The 18,900-nt window shown below is 31.4% G+C and overlaps 1 protein-coding gene across 2 annotated transcripts in view; it reads left to right on the forward strand.

The window, feature by feature from the left end:
* The first annotated feature begins 551 nt into the window (after positions 1 to 551).
* Positions 552 to 18,900, forward strand: part of LOC126882333 (cytochrome P450 4C1-like) — a 219,510-nt gene continuing 201,161 nt past the window's right edge. For both annotated transcript variants that reach the window (XM_050647209.1, XM_050647210.1), the window contains exon 1: positions 552 to 744. In XM_050647209.1, the coding sequence (XP_050503166.1) occupies positions 717 to 744 (28 nt within the window). In that variant the 5' untranslated portion in view covers positions 552 to 716. The remainder of the gene's footprint in view (positions 745 to 18,900) is intronic.

An 18,900-nucleotide genomic window follows, 5' to 3' on the forward strand; every position in this document is an offset into this window, starting at 1 on the left:
TTCAAAACAATGTTCCTTTTGTACTTGGCAGTGGTATAGGATCGCCGGCCGTGTGAATTGTAGCGCTACTTCCATGTAAATTCAAATTACGTCACGGACTATGTCCAAAAGGCTCTTGGAAATATTCTCTAAAGTGCTCGGAAATATTATGGAAAGTTCTAGGAAACACTCTTGAATGTTCTCGGAAATATTCTCCGAAATTTTCCATTGAAAGTTTCCGGGAATATTCGCGGTTAGAGGAATATTTCCATTTTTTATACGCGAATATTCTCGGAAACTTTCCAATGTTCGCGAATATTCGCTTGGAAATATTCTCGACTCACATCACTGAATATAATACTTAGACATAATATTATTTAAATCCATTATTATTTTTCTAATTCGTTAATCGACGCGATGCGACGGTTTGAACTTTGATTAATGCAAAATAGATAAGTTACTAAGTATTCCATTGTGTTAACAAGACATTTATTTTAATAAATTGTGTATTGTTAATTAGTATGATTATAAATGAAATGTAGTAGAATCGTTTACCTACTTATTTTAAGTAAAAGGTTAACTACTAACTACTGCAAATGTGCCACAAATGCACAAACAATGTTCAACATAGACTATTTTTTATTTAATTGCACGTAATTGATAAAAACTGCTTAGTTTAAGATCAGAAATTTAGTTGGATTGTTGATCAGACATTTGTGGTTTACGATACATACAAGATGACCGAATGTAACATTAAGTTACCAGGTAAGTTAAATTATGTATTATTATTATCTTATTCAAATTTATTCATTCATTCTTCATTCATTCTTCATTTAATTCTTCATTATTCTTCATTTAATAAATGTTTTCTTGACTTTTTGTAAGCTTTGTCGATAAAATTGTACAATTTTTCATGACAATAAAGCATATTTCTATTCTATTCTATTATTCATATTATTTATTATTATTAGTTATATAACTAACTAACTAACTAACTCTAAATGGAAAATTCGCTTATTCCAAATATCTACGAGTATCACAAGGATTGATGTTTCATAGGACCCTTTCTGTGTTATCTATCCTTCTAGGGTATTGATTAAGTTCAAAATAAAAGGGTTAAAAGGAACTACAACGATCAAGGGGTTTTAATGCTTCGTGTGGTCAATAGACCTCTAAATATAAAAACCCGCGGAGTGACACCATTTCAAGGGGTGCGTTATTGAGAAAGTGGTGAATTAACCCCTATGCAGTGTGAATTCTATGTACTTTTCATACATACACATTTACAGAAAAATTGTTTCAAATTAAATTTATTATCAAAATATTATGTTTTAAGGTCAAAACTTTTTTTTCCCAAAAATATATTCAAAAAAATCAACAAAAAAAAAACGCGAAAGAAAGCAATTTTGTTTTTTGCCCCATAACTTTTTTCCACGGGGATATTGGTATAGGGGTATAGGTATAACCATTGCTTCACAAAAGAAACTTCCATCCTTTCTCTTTAAAGCGGCGTTTATTAGAAGTTCCCGAATTATTTTTCTGGGTCTATAGTTTCCACTCATAATTTTGGGTCATTTTTAATTTTATTTCGCAAACATTGCTCTGCAACTTTTTTCTACGCAGCTTTAGGTATATGTAATGGTATATCTAATAGGAACAGAAAGAGAGAAAGAGAGAAATATAAAGGTACTTTACTCCTGAGCGAACTTCATATTTTTTAACATACCTCTTATAATTTATAAAATTTGGTATCTGATGATTATTTAGTTTTTATTTAGGTTTTTTTTTATTCCCTTTGTCATCCAATCCAAACTCTTGACAAGGGAATAAAAATAGATGGAGAATACCTAAACAACTTACGTTTCGCCGATGATGTAGTCATAGTAGCTGATGATCTAGGTATGGCAAGAGAGATGGTACAAGAACTCGTTGTAGCTACAGAAAATGTAGGTTTAAATATAAACATCTCGAAAACAAAAATAATGACAAATTTGGTACCCAACCAGAACATCAGTATTGGTGGGAAGGAAATAGAACTCGTACATAGATATAAATACCTGGGACATGAAATTGCGATTGGCAGGGATAACCAGACTCATGAGTTGAAGAGAAGAATCGGTCTTGGGTGGGCAGCATTTGGAAAACTGAGAGAAACTTTTAAAAGTGAGTTACCCACATGTCTAAAGAGAAAGGTATTCGATCAGTGCGTCCTCCCAGTCTTGACGTACGGATCAAAAATACTTACCTTAACTAAAGCCTCGGCTACCAAACTAAGAGTCACGCAGAGAAGAATGGAGCGGTCAATGTTAGGAATAACTCTGCGAGACAAAATCAGAAACGAAGAAATCAGGAGAAGAACAAAGGTGACTGACGTCATCGAGAGGATAGCCAGGTTGAAGTGGAGATAGGCAGGACACGTAGCCAGAATGACAGATGGGCGATGGACGAAGAGGTTATTGGAATGGAGGCCAAGAGAAGACAAGAGAAGCGTCGGTCGACCGCCTACAAGATGGACTGACGACTTAAGAAAGGTAAATAAAAACTGGATGAGGGCGGCGCAGGATAGATGGGGTTGGAAACGAGGGGAGGAGGCCTATGTTCAGCAGTGGACTTTTGAGGCTGGATGATGATGATTTAGGTTTTAGAATGTACAGAGCATTTTATGACAATTAAATGTTTTGATAAAATTAATAATAAAAATGTTTTCCATATGGTTCCAACTTACTGGGATATATTGTATGTGTAGGTATATGTCAATTTTGAAAATGCATATCGCAATATCTTGTTTAAAAATAATTCTAGATTTTTTTACAATACACTAGTCCTGTCGCCAGTGGGGGTACTAGTCCAGAGAAATAAGGTTTTTGTCGGGACACTTGAGCAGCCAGGTTGCAAATGGATTTTTTGGGTACCATATATGGTATGTTAAACAGTAAATGGTTAAGATCAATTAGTTACCACTATAAACATCCTGGATTAGCCGATAATAGTGTAAAAGGCCCGGTTTCAGGTAAAATTTAAATATGTTTTCTGGTAAAATTTGTCAATCTTCATTTCTTAATGTTGATTTAATTGCGTACAATCCAAACTCATTATAATCTCATTAATAGAGATTAGGCTTATATTGACGAAACTGTACCGCTAAAAGGATTTTTCGAATTCGATTGTAGTGCGCGACGGGGTTGCTATTTAATCACCTTTTAAGTTGTTTTCAGGTATTTATATAAAGAGTTTATGGAACTGAAAACCAACCAGTATTAAAATACGATTTCTTGATAAAATTTGTTAGTCTTTATGTATCACGGGAAGTGTTAAGTAGTATTATTCATTTTATTCACTACGTTTTTTATCATTATGTGGCGTCCGTGGGATAGTAATAATGGGGCTTCTTCTAGTGTTCCGGTGAAGAAGAAACATTTATCTGTAGATGCAAAGCAAATTGTAAAAACTATATACAGTACCTTACTTAAAAGAGGACTTGACACAACTTCCGCTACGAATGAAATATGCGATTTGACGAAAATACCTCTGACCACAGTAAAAAGAATTATATCAAACCCCATAGAAACAAGAAAAAAACGTAAAGATTTCAGTTCCACCAAATGTATGGACGAAGCCGATAAGGACTTGATACGTCGAAAAGTCTATACCATGTACGAAGAGCAACGCATACCTACATTAAGAGCTCTAAAGCAACGGCTCAATGTTGACGAAACCCAAATAAGCTGTAGCCTCACCAGCTTATGGACAATTTTGAAAAGTATGGGCTTTCGATATCGTATAATTGACAAAAGACAAGTAATTATGGAATCTCATAGATTACAAAAATGGCGTTACGAGTATATAACTTCGATAAGAAAATTCCGTTCTGAAAATCGTCCGATAATTTACCTCGACGAGACATGGTTTGACATACATTCAACGCGACCTAAAGGATTTGCCGATCCGTCTGGTAAATGTAAGACAAAAGCTCCGTCAAATAAAGGGAAAGAATAACGATTTTACACGCTGGATCAGAAAATGGTTGGGTTCCAAATGCCCTGTGGCTTTCTGCAAAGAACATTAAAGACTCCTGCGTCGACTACCATGAAGATACAACGGCAGAACTTTTTGAAGAATGTTTCAAAAATAATCTTATGCCAAACATTCCTCAGAATAGCGTGATAGTAATGGACAATGCAAGCTATCACAGTCGCCAACTAAGTAAGGCTCCAAACTCGAATAACACTAAATTGGAAATTCAAAATTACATGGAGACTAATGATATGTATTTTGAAGAATGTTATACCAAACAAGAGCTTTTAGAAGTTTTAAAGGCATTTTCTATAAAAAAAAGTATATGTTTGTGATACATTGGCAGAGGAAATGGGACATACAGTGCTGCGGGTTCCACCCTATTATTGTATGTTTAATCCCATAGAACATAGGTGGCACGAATTGAAGTCTAACGTGAGGTCACAAAATATTTCTCCAACGTTAAGTAGTACTGTTGTAGAGTTAATAAGAAAATGTGTCAATGATATTCTTCCAAATAGTTGGAGAAATTCAGTCCGACACGTAATAGGTAAAGAAAATTCATATGTTCGTGTACATCATAATATAATTGGACCGATCATAATTAATTTAGATGAGGATAGCGATAGCGAAACGGAACTATGTGTGGAGTGATACTTTCATCAAATCTACAAATGTTACTATTAAAAAAACGGTTTTTTTTCAGAACCACAAATTATTATTTATGTATGAATGTTTGTTTTTCTATAATCTTAGCAATTAAAATAGATTTAATTTATTTTAAAACTCATTTGAAAACATTAATTTCTATTCGGGTATATAAGGCAAAGCAAAATATTTTACATCAAATTTTTTTTGGTTTTTGTAGTCGTAAGTATTGTAATTGTCAAAAGACCAACTCTGTCTACCTCGGTTGCTTATCGCTCCGGGTGGGTCTTAACAATGGGCCAGGTCAGATAAATTTAATAATGTTTACGACTGCAGTAATTATATTTAACCATTTACTGTTGAACAAACCATACCTAATACATTATAAATACAAAAATTCCCGTCACAGTTCGAACGAGAAACTTAGATATTAACAAATAAGGGTCGATAATGGCAGTTTTTTCGTTTAAATCGCTACACGTAAAAATAGGGTAACTAAATATATTATTTATAATACATATTCTTCTTTTTGTAAATGAGCCAAGGTTTAAAATGGCACTTTTTCAATTTTGGTCCGATCCTTTTTTGTTTCGGAAAGTGCAAAAAAAACTAAAATATCAAAAATAAAAAACGTGCTATAAATTTTGCGAAAATGGCCTTAAGACTTTCATATTGCACGAAAAGTTGAGGCAAACATTCACAAAAAATTTTAAGACGATTCGTCAATTAGTTTAAATTTTATTCAATTTGTATACCGCAAAGAGCTTTTTTCGCAATGTTATTGTTCAGAAAATAATAATGACATAGCAATTCTATGGAAATATCATGCAAGAATAATAGTTATATTTTTAAAGTATTGAAAAAAATCATTAAAAGCCGTTTTTATCATTCCGAAAAAAGTTTAGTAAAATAGCGTTATTTTTGGCTTCTAAGCAATTCGAACAACTTTGTTAATATTGACTATAGAGTACATCTACTTTAGGATTTCTAAAGCTGGTATTTTTATACGAATTTTCAGAAAAAACTTTTTGCCTCGGTTAATTAGGTTCAAAGTTAGCAATTTTTAATATTTAATTCGCAGTTACTTCTTTATACATATACAAGTTAGTTATCATACTACTCCAAAACGGCTTGGCCGATTTTTATAAAATTTTACACTTTTATCCTGTAGGACGTTGAAGAGGTCATAATCTATTTTTTATACCCACAAGTTATAAGGGGGGTTGCCTCCTGACATTTTTTTTTATTTTTTTGAACAAAATTATCTACCTTAATTTTATATGTTGTAGAATTAAAAAATACATACAACCCTTAATGTTCACTCTTCTCTCACCAACCCCTATTTGTTAATAGCCATTTATATATTTACATCTATAAAATTCTCCTATCAGAGTGTTAGTTTCCATACTCCTCCAAGACCGCTTGACCGATTTTTATGAAATCATATGTATATTCGGTAGGTCTTAGACTCGGTCGTAATCTATTTTTCATATACCTGAGTGATAAGGGGAGTTCCCCCTAACATTTTGTAATGTTAAGTGGGGTTGTGTGTACATAACGTGCTCTATAAGACTACGAGTACATACAAATTAAAAAAGTTATGATCAAAATCCAACAACAAGTTCCAGCGATATTAATCGCAGCATATGTTTGCAGAATCAGTTTCATTTTTTGAGTGCACGTATTTTAGTAATCCCCCCCCCCCCACCAACCACGAATTAATTCCGTTCGGACGCCATTTTTAAAGCTTTATTAACCACTCTGTTGAGGTTCAAAATTTACCCAAACTTTTACATATAACCTATATATCTTCAACTCCAAAATGGCTCTAGTTAGGTTGCTTAATTGGTATAAACAAAGTAGCCGTCAATTAAATAAAAAAAGTGGCTAACTTTGACCGTAATTAACCTATGCGAAAAGTTATTCTTTGAAAATTCGTATAAAAATACCAGTTTTTCAAATTCCATTGTAGTTTTAGCCCATAATCAATAATAACAAAGTTATTCAAATTGTTTATAAGCCAAAAAGACTCTATTTTAGTAAAATATTTTCTGAGTGATAAAAATGACTTTTTGATGCTTTTTTTAAATGCGTTGAAAACATGACCATTCTTCTTTCATGTTGTTTCACAGAATTGCTGTATCATTATTATTTTCTGAAAAATAACATTACGAAAAAAAAGCTCTTTGGGATAAACAAATTGAATAAAATTTAAACTAATTGACGCATCGTCTTAATTTTTTTGCATTGTACGAACTGTTTGACTCAACTTTTCATGCAATATGAAAGTCCTAAATTCATTTTGGCAAAAGTTATAGCAAATTTTTTATTTTCGAAATTATAGTTTTATTTTGCAATATCCGAAGCAACAAATAATCGGACCAAAATTCAAAAAATCCTATATTAAACCTTGGCTCATCTCCTAAAAATAATATTATAAATAAGACATTTAATTACCCTATTTTTACCTTTTATACGAAAAAACTCTTATTTTTGACACTTATTTGTTAATAACTAAATTACTCGTCCAAACTGTGACGGGCATTTTTGTATTTATAATGTGTTAGGTATATAGTACCCAAAAAACCCATTTGCAACCTGGCTGCTCAAGTGTCCCGAACATGGTATATTTTTGCCTTATTTCCCTGGTGTATACAACGGCCTCCTTAATTCAGATGGACTTACCCAAGTTTTTTTATGTATTTTGACCCGTAGAACACGAATTTTTTGGGTAACAGTCGATCCGGATGTCGATAAGATTGTTATAAACAAAGAACTTAAGGAATCATATAACAGCAATTTTTGGCAAAACAAAATATTTTTTTGTATTTTTTGGATCATTCTAAGCAGAAAATGTTTTTACAAGTTTTTTCGTAGGATGCATAGTTTTCGACATAAACGCGGTTGAACTTTCAAAAAATCGAAAAATTGCAATTTTTGAACCCGAATAACTTTTGATTGAAAAATAAAATAGCAATTCTGCTTACCGCATTTGAAAATACAAGTCAAATTCTATCGATTTTGATTACTTTCATTGCTAAAAATAAATTTTTTATTGTTAAACAAAGCTATAAACAAATAATGATTGAATGATGTGTTCAATGCATTTCTCATTTGAAATCGAACGAGTAGGCAGGCATACAGACAATAATTACTACCTACGTAGATTACGTACATTAAAACGCATGCATTGGGCACGGGAAACACTATGTTTTTATGGCTTTGTTGACCAAATAAAAACTTAATTTTTAGCAATAGAGATAATCAAAACCGATAGAACTGGACTTTAGCTTTGAAATGCAGTAAGCATAATTGATATTTTATTTTCTAATCAAAAGTTATTCGGGTTCAAAAATTGCACTTTTTCGATTTTTTTTAAAGTTCAACCGCGTTTATGTCGAAAACTGTGCATTCTACGAAAAAACTTGTATAACCATTTTTTGCTGAGAATCACCCAATAAATACAAAAAAATGTTTTGTTTTGCGAAAAATCGCTGTTATGTAATTCCTCAAGTTCGTTGTTTATAACAATCTTATCGACATCCGGATCAACTGTTACTTAAAAAATTCGTGTTCTGCGCGTCAAAATACATAAAAAAATCTTGGGTAAGTCCATCTGAATTAAGGAGGCCGTTGTACCCCCGTGGCGACAGGACTACACCGTTTTAAAGTAAAGAAAATAAGCTTTCTTTTTTATTATGTAGCAATGTATATATCTAAATGTACAAAAAAAATATTATTGAGAAATTTAAAAAAAATTTGCTAAAAATATCAAGACTTGTATAAGACTTAAAAGTATAAAATTTTGAAAAACCATAACTTGCTTAAAAATATCCATACAAACTTACGCAATATACACCAGGGAAATAAGGCAAAAATATACCATGTTCGGGACACTTGAGCAGCCAGGTTGCAAATGGGTTTTTTGGGTACTATATACCTAATACATTATAAATACAAAAATTCCCGTCACAGTTTGGACGAGAAATTTAGTTATTAACAAATAAGGGTCAAAAATGAGAGTTTTTTTCGTTTAAATCGCTACAGGTAAAAATAGGGTAATTAAATATCTTATTGATAATATTTTTCTTTTAGTAGATGAGCCAAGGTTTAAAATAGCGTTTTATAAATTTTGGTCCGAGTATTTGTTGCTTCGGATATTCCAAAATAAAACTAAAATTTCGAAAATAAAAAATTTGCTATAACTTTTGCGAAAATGAATTTAGGAGTTTCATGTTGCATGAAAAGTTGAATCAAACAGTCCGTACAATGCACAAAAAATTTTAAGACGATGTGTCAATTAGTTTAAATTTTATTCAATTTGTTTATCCCAAAGAGCTTTTTTTTGCAATGTTATTGTTCAGAAAATAATAATGATACAGCAATTCTGTGTATTTTTCGCCTAGGTTAATTACGGTCAAAGTTAGCCACTTTTTTATTTAATTGACGGCTACTTTGTTTATAACAATTAAGCAACCTAACTAGAGCAATTTTAAAGTTAAAAATATATAGGTTATGTGCAAAAGTTTGAGTAAATTTAAACCTCAACAGAGTGGTTAATAAAGCTTTAAAAATGGCGTCTGAACAGAATTAATTCGGGGTCGGTGGAGGGTAATTACTAAAATACGTGCAGTCGAAAAATGAAACTGATTCTGCAAACATATGCTGCAATTAATATGGCTGGGACTTGTTAATCGATTTTGATTATGATTTTTTTAATTTGTATGTACTCGTAGTCTTATAGAGTACGTTATGTACACACAACCCCACCTTACATTACAAAATGTTAGGGGGAAGTCCCCTTATCACTCAGGGATATGAAAAATAGATTACGACCGATTCTAAGACCTACCGAATATACATATATAATTTCATAAAAATCGGTCAAGCGGTCTCGGAGGAGTATGGAAACGAACACTGTGACAGGAGAATTTTATAGATGTAAATATATAGATGCTATTAACAAATAGGGCTTGGTGATAGAAGAGTGAAAATTAAGGGTTGTATGTATTTTTTAATTCTACATCATATAAAATTAAGATAGATAATTTTGCCCAAAAAAATTTAAAAAAATATCAGGGGAGCAACCTCCCTTATAACTTATGGGTATGAAAAATAGATTAAAACCTCTTCAACGTCCTACAGGATAAACGTGTAAAATTTTATAAAAATCGGCCAAGCCGTTTCGGAGTAGTATGGCAACTAACACCGTTACAGGAGAATTTGATGTATATAGAAGTAACTGCGAATTAAATAATAAAAGTGGCCAACTTTGAACCTAATTAACCTAGGGAAAAAGTTTTTTCCTGAAAATTCGTATAAAAATGCCAGCTTTTGAAATCCTAAAGTAGATTTACTCTATAGTCAATATTAACAAAGTTATTCAAACTGTTTAGAAGCCAAAAATGACTCTATTTTACTAAACTTTTTTCGGAGTGATAAAAACGACTTTTTAATGATTTTTTTCAATACTTTAAAAACACAACTGTTATTCTTGCATGTGGTTTCCACAGAATTGCTATGTCATTATTATTTTCTGTACAATAACATCGCGATAAACAAATTGAATAAAATTTAAACTATTGACGAATCGTCTTAAAATTTTTTGTAAATTATACGGAACGTTTAACTCAACTTTTCGTGCAATATGAAAGTCTTAAGGCTATTTTCGCAAAAGTTATAGCACATTTTTCATTTTTTAAATTTCAGTGTTATATTGCAATTTCCGACCAAATTTCCAAAAGTACCATTTTAAACCTTGGCTGATCTACTAAAATACGTTTACTCTAAATAATACATATAATTACCCTATTTTTACCTATAGCGATTTAAACGAAAAAACTGCCATTTTTGACCCTTATTTGTGAATAACTAAGTTTCTCGTCCGAACTGTGACGGGCATTTTTGTATTTATAATGTATTAGGTACCTATATAGTACCCAAAAAATCCATTTAGTCCAGGGCGCATCTGTTTTGAGATGGACGTTGAGAGGTGACTCAAATTTTTTTGCAGAAATTGCTTGAAAATAACTCAAATAATATTATTTGAGTTATCCTCTCACTCAAAATGGTCCGGAACATTGTTTAAGTAATCAAAATCTTAAAAGATGAAGGAAAAATTCGATTTTTTTATTGGTTTTTTGATTATAACTTTAAAACTTTTTATTTCTGAGAAAAGTTGTGCTGATATAAAAGTTGCATAATTAAATATCCTACAATATAGAATTGGTTAAAAATTTAAAAAATAGTCAGCCTTGTTGCAAAATAGCAATAATTGCGAAAGAAACCATACAAAAACACCTATTCGCATTTTACGTTTTTCAACCATTTATGCTACACTTAAGACCTTCATATTTTACGCAGAAATACTTTATGGTATAGTAAAACAAGATTGTAAATTTCATTAAGATCGGTTTAATAGATTTTGCAAAATAAATTTTGCAATCCAGCTTTCGCAAAAAAAATTCATTTTTTTTAATGTTGCAGGGCTGAAAATACAGATAGCCAGTTGAATTTTTTTTGCTTATAGAAGTGTACTGTACCATTCATTTGCAATTTGCAAAATTAAAATCGATTAATTACCACGGCGTCAGGAAATTTTTTAAATAAACACTAATTTTTGGTGCTACGCGCAGGACAGCGGTGTTCGATTCACACAAGTTGATTTCCACCAAAATTTCTTCCAATCTTCATCTAATATATTATTTTCTTACTCTATATTTTCTTGTATTTTAATATTTCAATTCCACAAAAATCAAACTAATTTTATTATTGTTTGTGAAATATTGTTTAAACAATTGCATATGTTTAAAAATAATAAACTTTTATTATCTAAGTTAAAATATATGAACGAAGAAAGTTTTTGCTAAAAAAAGTGTTATTTCAAAGGATAGAGAATGTGTTTTTATTTTACAAAAAACAAATTTATTTATTTATATCGAAATGTAATAAAAATTAAAATGTATCAAACATTATCAAAGGTCATTGGAATGCCCAATCAGAGCAAACTGTCCGCTGTCCTGCGCGTAGCACCAATAATTAATGTTTATCTAAAAAAATTTCTTGCCCCGTGGTAGTTAATCGATTTTAGTTTTGCAAATTGCAAATAAAAGGTACAGGACTCTTCCATAAGCAAAAAAAAATTCAACTTGCTATCTGCTTTATTTTTAGTCCTGTAACATTTTGAAAAAATGACTTTTTTTTGCGAAAGCTGGATTGCAAAATTTATTTTGCAAAATCTGTTGAAGCGATCTTAATGAAATTTACAGTATTGTTTTACTGTATCATAAAGTTTTTCTGGATGAACAATTAAAGTCCTAAGTGTAGCATAAATAATTGAAAAACGTAAAATGCGAATACTTGTTTTTGTATGGTTTTTTCGCAATTATTGCTATATTGCAACAAGGGTGACTATTTTTTTAAATTTTTAACCAATTCTATATTGTAAGAAATGTAATTACGAAACTTTTATGTCAGTACAACTTTTCTCATAAATGAACACTTTTAAAGTTAAAATCAAAAAGCCAAGGAAAAAATCGAGTTTTTCCTTTAATTTTTGTCATGTTGATTATTTAAACAATGTTCCGGACCTTTTTGAGAGGGAGGATAACTCAAATATTATTATTTGAGCTACTTTCAAGCAATTTCTGCAAAAAAATATGAGTCACCTCTCAACGTCCAAATGTACTAATATTTTTACAGATGCGCCCTGGTCTAATTTGCAACTTGGCTGCTCAAGTGTCCCGACAAAAACCTTATTTCCCTGGAGTAATAGATCATTTTAAAGATAATTGACATCTCTTCCTATCAAATGTACCAATGGATATACCTAAAGCAGCGTAGAAAAAAGTTACAGAACAATGTTTGAGAAATAATACGAAAATTGTTCCAAAAATGCTGCGAGTGACGAAATTTGAAAAATCATATTTCGAAAACTATAAATCCCAAAGACATCTAGTCAAAGGATTTTTAAAATGAATGGACGGAATTTATTATTTTTTCTTTTTCTCTGAAGCAATGCTTATACTTATATCCTCGTGGAAAAAAGTATTGAGACAAAAGAATTGCTTTCATTGAGTTTTGTTTGTTGCTTTTTTGAATATATTTTTGTAGGAAAATATATTTTGAACTTTAAAGGTGATATTTCGATAGTAAATTTAATTTGGAACAATTTTTCTGTAGGTGTGTATCTACGAAAAGTGCAGAGAACTTACTCTATGCAACCTAGTGCATAGGGGTTAATTCACCCCTTTCTCAAAAATGCACCCCTTTAAATGGTAGCACTCCGCGGTTTTTCCATATCTAGAGGTCCATTTACTATATGAAACAATAAATCCGCTTGAACGCTCTAGTTCATTTTTAATATAAATAATCAATAGCCTACTAGGTCTTATTAATATCTGGAATTGTGAGCAGTATGGCTTTCAACATGGTCTTATAGATACATTCTCGAAGACCCAACTATATTATGTTCTCTATCATAGTAGGTTCTTCGGAATGACTTTAGTAGTAGACAGTATAATAGGTATCGTCTGGATACTTTCCATTCTCCATTGTCTTCTTATTTGTATCTTTGTAATCTCTGTACCGTAAAATGGGGTGAATAGAAACAGTTTTCATATTTTAATATAATTATCGTTAAGTATTATTAGACTTATAATGCAAATTGCATATTTTGCATATAATGCATAAAATATGCGAAAATTTTCAATTTTGCATATTTTTATATAAGTGTGCATAAAGTGCATATAATTTTAAATTTTGGTTGTAACAATACATATATTTTTATATTACTGTAACAAGTAGCTTGGAAATCTCAATATTTAATTTTATTTTATACTCTCTTGGTACATATTCAAATTTTGGGTACCTGAATGTAGTAACTAATAAAAGAGCGGCTTATTATATAAGAGCAAAATCAGCCAGTTTATATCTATAGGTAAAAATTTTTATTTTGTCGGCCCATTTCGCTTTTGTTGTAAAATAAGCCGTGAACACGTGTCTTCGTAATTGTGAATAATTATTGTGCTTTGAAAAAGCCGCAAATAAACAGTTCAGTGTCGTGGTGTCATTCATAAAATCAAACTATAGTTTTGTTCAGGAAACTATTACTGAATTAGAATCCTCCAAATAATTATCATTGTTAGACAGTACATTTTAAATAAAAGAATTTGAATCATTGTTTCAAAACGTTAAAAGTAATACATATTGGATAGGAAATTTTTCAAAAAATTAAAGCAACCATGGAAAAAAACAGTGGTTAATACCAGATTCTTTCTCAAGTGGTTCAAGTACTAGCTGATACATTTTTCGAAGCACTTAATTTAGAACCAACTCTATTATCGTAAATTTGAACAATGCCCCAATTACACCAGTTAATCTCAAAAGAAGTTTTTCTATGTAATCAGATAGAAGCCATAAGGATTTGTTAGAAAATTTTGAACAGCATTTGATAATTATTTATTGTTACCACAATTCGAAATAATATCAATTATTTATTTGTTAAAATACTTAAATAATTAAATATTTAATTAATTAGCTTAGTTAGTAAAATATATACATGTTAATTAATACACCATGTGGAGATATTGTAAATAAAAATATTTTTAAATAAAAAAATACTGTAATTTTTTTTTAATTACATGCATATTTTCTAGATAAACGTGCATATTTTTGGGTAAAAGACTGCATATTTATGCGCATATTTCATACCTTTTTATTTGCATATTTGCCTAAGTCTAAGTATTATGAAATCTAAGGAATTGAAACCTACCTTAGTTTATGGGCCTTGCAGTCTTCTACAAACCTATACCATTGTTTTTTCTTTTAAGTACAAGGGAAAAAATTTAAAAAATTAAACCATGCTGTTTCTGTTCACCCCATTGAGTGGGGTGAATAGAAACAGACACTGTTTTTCAAGTATATTTCAACTGCAGAACCTGTGGGGCTTATAGAAACAGTCAGCACTATCATTAGGCTATTGATTATGTACTATAGAAAGGAACTACAACGTTAACGGGATTTTATTATTTGATTTGGTCAATGAATCTCTATATATGAAAAAACCGCGGAGTGCTACCATTTGAAGGGGTGCGTTTTTGAGAAATGGGTGAATTAGTCCCTGGGCACAGGTTACATTAGGGTGAGTTCTATGCACTTTTGTTGCAAACATGTCTACATAAAAATTGTTCCTGGTTAAATTTACTATCTAAATATAACTTTTTAAAGTCAAAGATACTTTTTTTTACAAAAATATATTCAAAAGAAAAAGCACAAAGAAACCCAAAAGAAAGAAATTTTGTTTTTTGTCCCATAACTTTTGTCCACGGGGATATAGGTATAGACATTGCTTCACAGAAAAAAAACTTACATATTTCTCTTTAAAATGATGTTTAGCAGAGGTCATTAGGATTTACAGTTTTCGAAATATGCTTTTTCAAAGTTCGCCACTCACAGCAATTTTGGGCAATTTTCCTTGTTATTTCGCAAATGTTGTTCTGTAACTTTTTTCTACGCAACTTAAGGCATGTAACGGTAGATGTAAGAGGAATAGAAATTAATTACCTTTAAAATGTTTCACTGTATAGTGTTGTACAACTTCTTTAAAGGGGTTATCTTTTTCAAGATTTCTTTTAACGAGTTTTTATATTTTTTACGATTATTTTTTAAATTCCCCATTATAACTTTTTTCTACATTTAGGTATATATTATATAATAAAAAAAGAAAGCTTATTCTGTTTACTTTAAAATGGTGTGTTATAAAAAATTCTAAGGTTATTTTTTAATAAGATATGCTTTTTCGAAATGTAATAAGTACTTACAACGATTTTTGATTTTAGGATTATTTTTTAAATTTCTCATTATAATTTTTTTATGTGATTGTGTGTTATGATTTAATCTTATTTTTTATTGGTAATACTTTGGATCCACTTGACTCGGCCGGGCAAACTTCAAAATATGGATTAATTCCAATATTTACTGTCAAAGCTCCTGCACCATAAGTTTTGCTTGAAAAAATAGCATGTAAATGTACAAAAGGATGTAAAAAACTGCGGTTGTAGGAAGATAGGAATTAGTTGTTCAATATTCTGCAAAGAGTGCATGTGCATGGGTACTAATTGTGGGAACTCTAAGATAACTGAGGTGCCAGAGGAAGATATTGAAGCTAATGCTAACGAAGAGATGGACTTGATTTTGAAAAAATTTTAAATGTCAACGTTTAAATAATTTTAACTAAAGTGATTTTTTCTAAGACTAATGTTTATGTATTTTTTGTAAAAGAAATAATTTTAAATATTATAGGAAAAAAATATCAAACAATCACTCGGTTTCCATTATTTAAATATAGATGATACACCATTTTAAAGAACAGAAAGTAAGCCTCTTTATTGAGCAATATAAAGTATATTCATGTACAAGAAAAAAAACTATAATGATAAATTTCAAAAATAATCGTAAAAATATAAAAAATAATATTTTTTATATTAGGTATTATATAATAATATTATTTTATTTTTATATTATATTATAAAAAATCGTTAAAAGTATAAAACCTTGAAAAACCATAATCTCTTTAAAACAAAGTGGTACAACGTTATACAGTAGACCATTTTAAGGGTAATTGATTTCTATTTTTATTACGTGTACCATTGCATATACCTAAAGTTACGTAGAAAAAAGTTACAGAAGAATATTTGTGATATAACAAGGAAAATTGCCCAAAATTGCTGTGAGTGTCAAACTTTGAAAAATCATATTTCGAAAACTATAAATCCTAATTACCTCTACTAAACAACATTTTAAAGAAGAAATATGTAGGTTTTTTTTCTGTAAAGCAATGTCTATACCTATATCCTCGTGGACAAAAGTTATGGGACAAAAAACAAAATTTCTTTGTTTTGTGTTTCTTTGTGCTTTTTCTTTTGAATATATTTTTGTAAAAAGAAGTATGATTGACTTTAAAAAGTGATATTTAGATAGGAAATTTAACCAGAAACAATTTTTATGTAGGTATGTTTGTACCAAAAGTGCATAGAACTCATCCTAATGTAACCTTTGCCCAGGGACTAATTCACCCATTTCTCAAAAACGCACCCCTTTAAATGGTAGCACTCCGCGGTTTTTTCATATATAGATGTCCATTGACCATATGAAATAATAAAACCCCGTTAACGTTGTAGTTCCTTTTAGCTATCTTATTTTGAATATAATCAATAGCCTACATGGGGTGAAAAGGAAAAACATTTGTTTTGATAAAAAATTATTGAAATATAAATATCAAATTATAAATGACCAAATATCAAATTACAAATGACAAAATAAATCATTGCTATTTAAGTTAATTTAATTCTTCTTCTTCAAGTACCATCTCCGCGACGGAGGTCGGCAATCATCATCGCTATTCGGACTTTGGAGACGGCTGCTCGGAAAATTTCGTTTGATGTGCATCCGTACTAGTGCAGCCGATATGTGAAACAATTGTGCATTTAATGATAGGAGCATATAATTTGGACCACATATACTACACATACAAAGGTTCAAATTTAGATAGGAGGCCATCTCAGATTTTGCCTTTTACAAAAATGGCGGGGATTCAAATTGGCGACTATACATATGTGACTAATAGCACGATAACTTTTAAACGAGACTTCAGATTTCAACCAAACGACCCCGCACAAACCTTATGGAAAATAGGTCCCAGTGGATTTCGTTCATACTTTGGGAAAATACACTTTGAAGCATCCTGATAAAAAGTTCTCATGGGCACAACTCAATTGTTTGAAGGATTTTCAAGATATAGAGGCGCAAACTCGGAAAATTATAAGATTTACGGGGTATTCCAATTCCGTGAGTTACTGGTTATTTGGCAACATGTAGAAGTTTGGATCAAGAAAAAATACTAGTAGTCTAGGATTTTTTCCTGGGTATCAAATGGCGACCCTTACTTTGACCTTGACCTTCAACGGACGTCATCTTCTAGAGTTTCGAGGGTTTTCGGCATTCAATTGATATAAACAGATTACTCGTGGGTTTTTGGGATCGCTAAACACGAATATGCTATCAGAATTGCCCTCCGGATGACGTGGTGGTCAGGGCCTCTGCAAGGGACGTAATCTTCTAGAGTTTCGATGGTTTTCGGCATTTAATTGATGCAAATGAATTACTGGAGGGTTGTTTGAGGTCGCTATACACGAATATGCCACCAGAACCGACTCCCGGAGCACCTGATTTCCAAGGTCAATGAAAGGGGCTCCTGAAGTTTCGAGGGTCTTTGGTGGGTACTACATTAATGCAAACGGATTAGTTATAGGTTTTTGGGGTTGCTGAACACGAATACGTGATCAGCACAGACAAAGGAGCACCTGGTGCCTAAGACAGGTTATCTTCTGGAGTTTCGGAGGAATCAAATGGATTACTCTTAGGTTTTTGGGGTTGCCAAACATGCATACACGCATACTGCCGAACATGCACTATGGCACGTCATATTCTGGAGTTTCGAGGGTTTTCAGCATTAAATTGATGAAAACGGATTACTCATGGCTTTTTGGGGTCGCTGAAAGCTAATACGCTATCAGTTTCGACCCAAGTGTTTTTAAAAAGTGTTTTAATAAGTGTCATATTTGGACAAAGGCCTTGGAAACCAGGTGTTTCGGGAGTCGGTCCTGGTGGCATATTCGTATTTAGCGACCTCAAAAACTCCTCCAGTAATTCGTTTGCATCAATTAAATGCCGAAAACCATCGAAATTCTAGAAGATGACGTCCCTTGCAGTGGCCCTGAAGGCTATGTTTATATCAATTTTATGCCAAAAACCCTCGTAACTCTATATGTCCGTTGAAGGTCAAGGTCAAACTAAAGGTCGCCATTGGATAGCCAACAAAAAATCCTAGACAACTAGTACTTTTATTTAATCCAAACTTCTACACGTTGCCAGATAACCAGTAACTCACGCAATTGGAATACCCCGTAAATCTTATAATTTTCCGAGTTTGGGCCTCTATATCTTGAAAATCCTTCATACGATTGAGTTGTGCTCATGAGAACTTTTTATCAGGATGCTTCAAAGAGTATTTTCCCAAATTATGAACGAAATCCACTGGGAGCTATTTTCCATATGGTTTGTGCGGGGTCCTTTGGTATATAGGTTCTTTTTTTGATATAAAAGGTCGAGGTATTGAACCAGAAGAATCGGTTTACCAGAAGTTGTGTTTTCCTAATTTTTATATAAAATATGCTGTTTTTTAGTTGTGTTAATTACCAT

This window comes from Diabrotica virgifera, chromosome 3 (assembly GCF_917563875.1).
Source record: "Diabrotica virgifera virgifera chromosome 3, PGI_DIABVI_V3a".
Taxonomy (NCBI): domain Eukaryota; kingdom Metazoa; phylum Arthropoda; class Insecta; order Coleoptera; family Chrysomelidae; genus Diabrotica; species Diabrotica virgifera.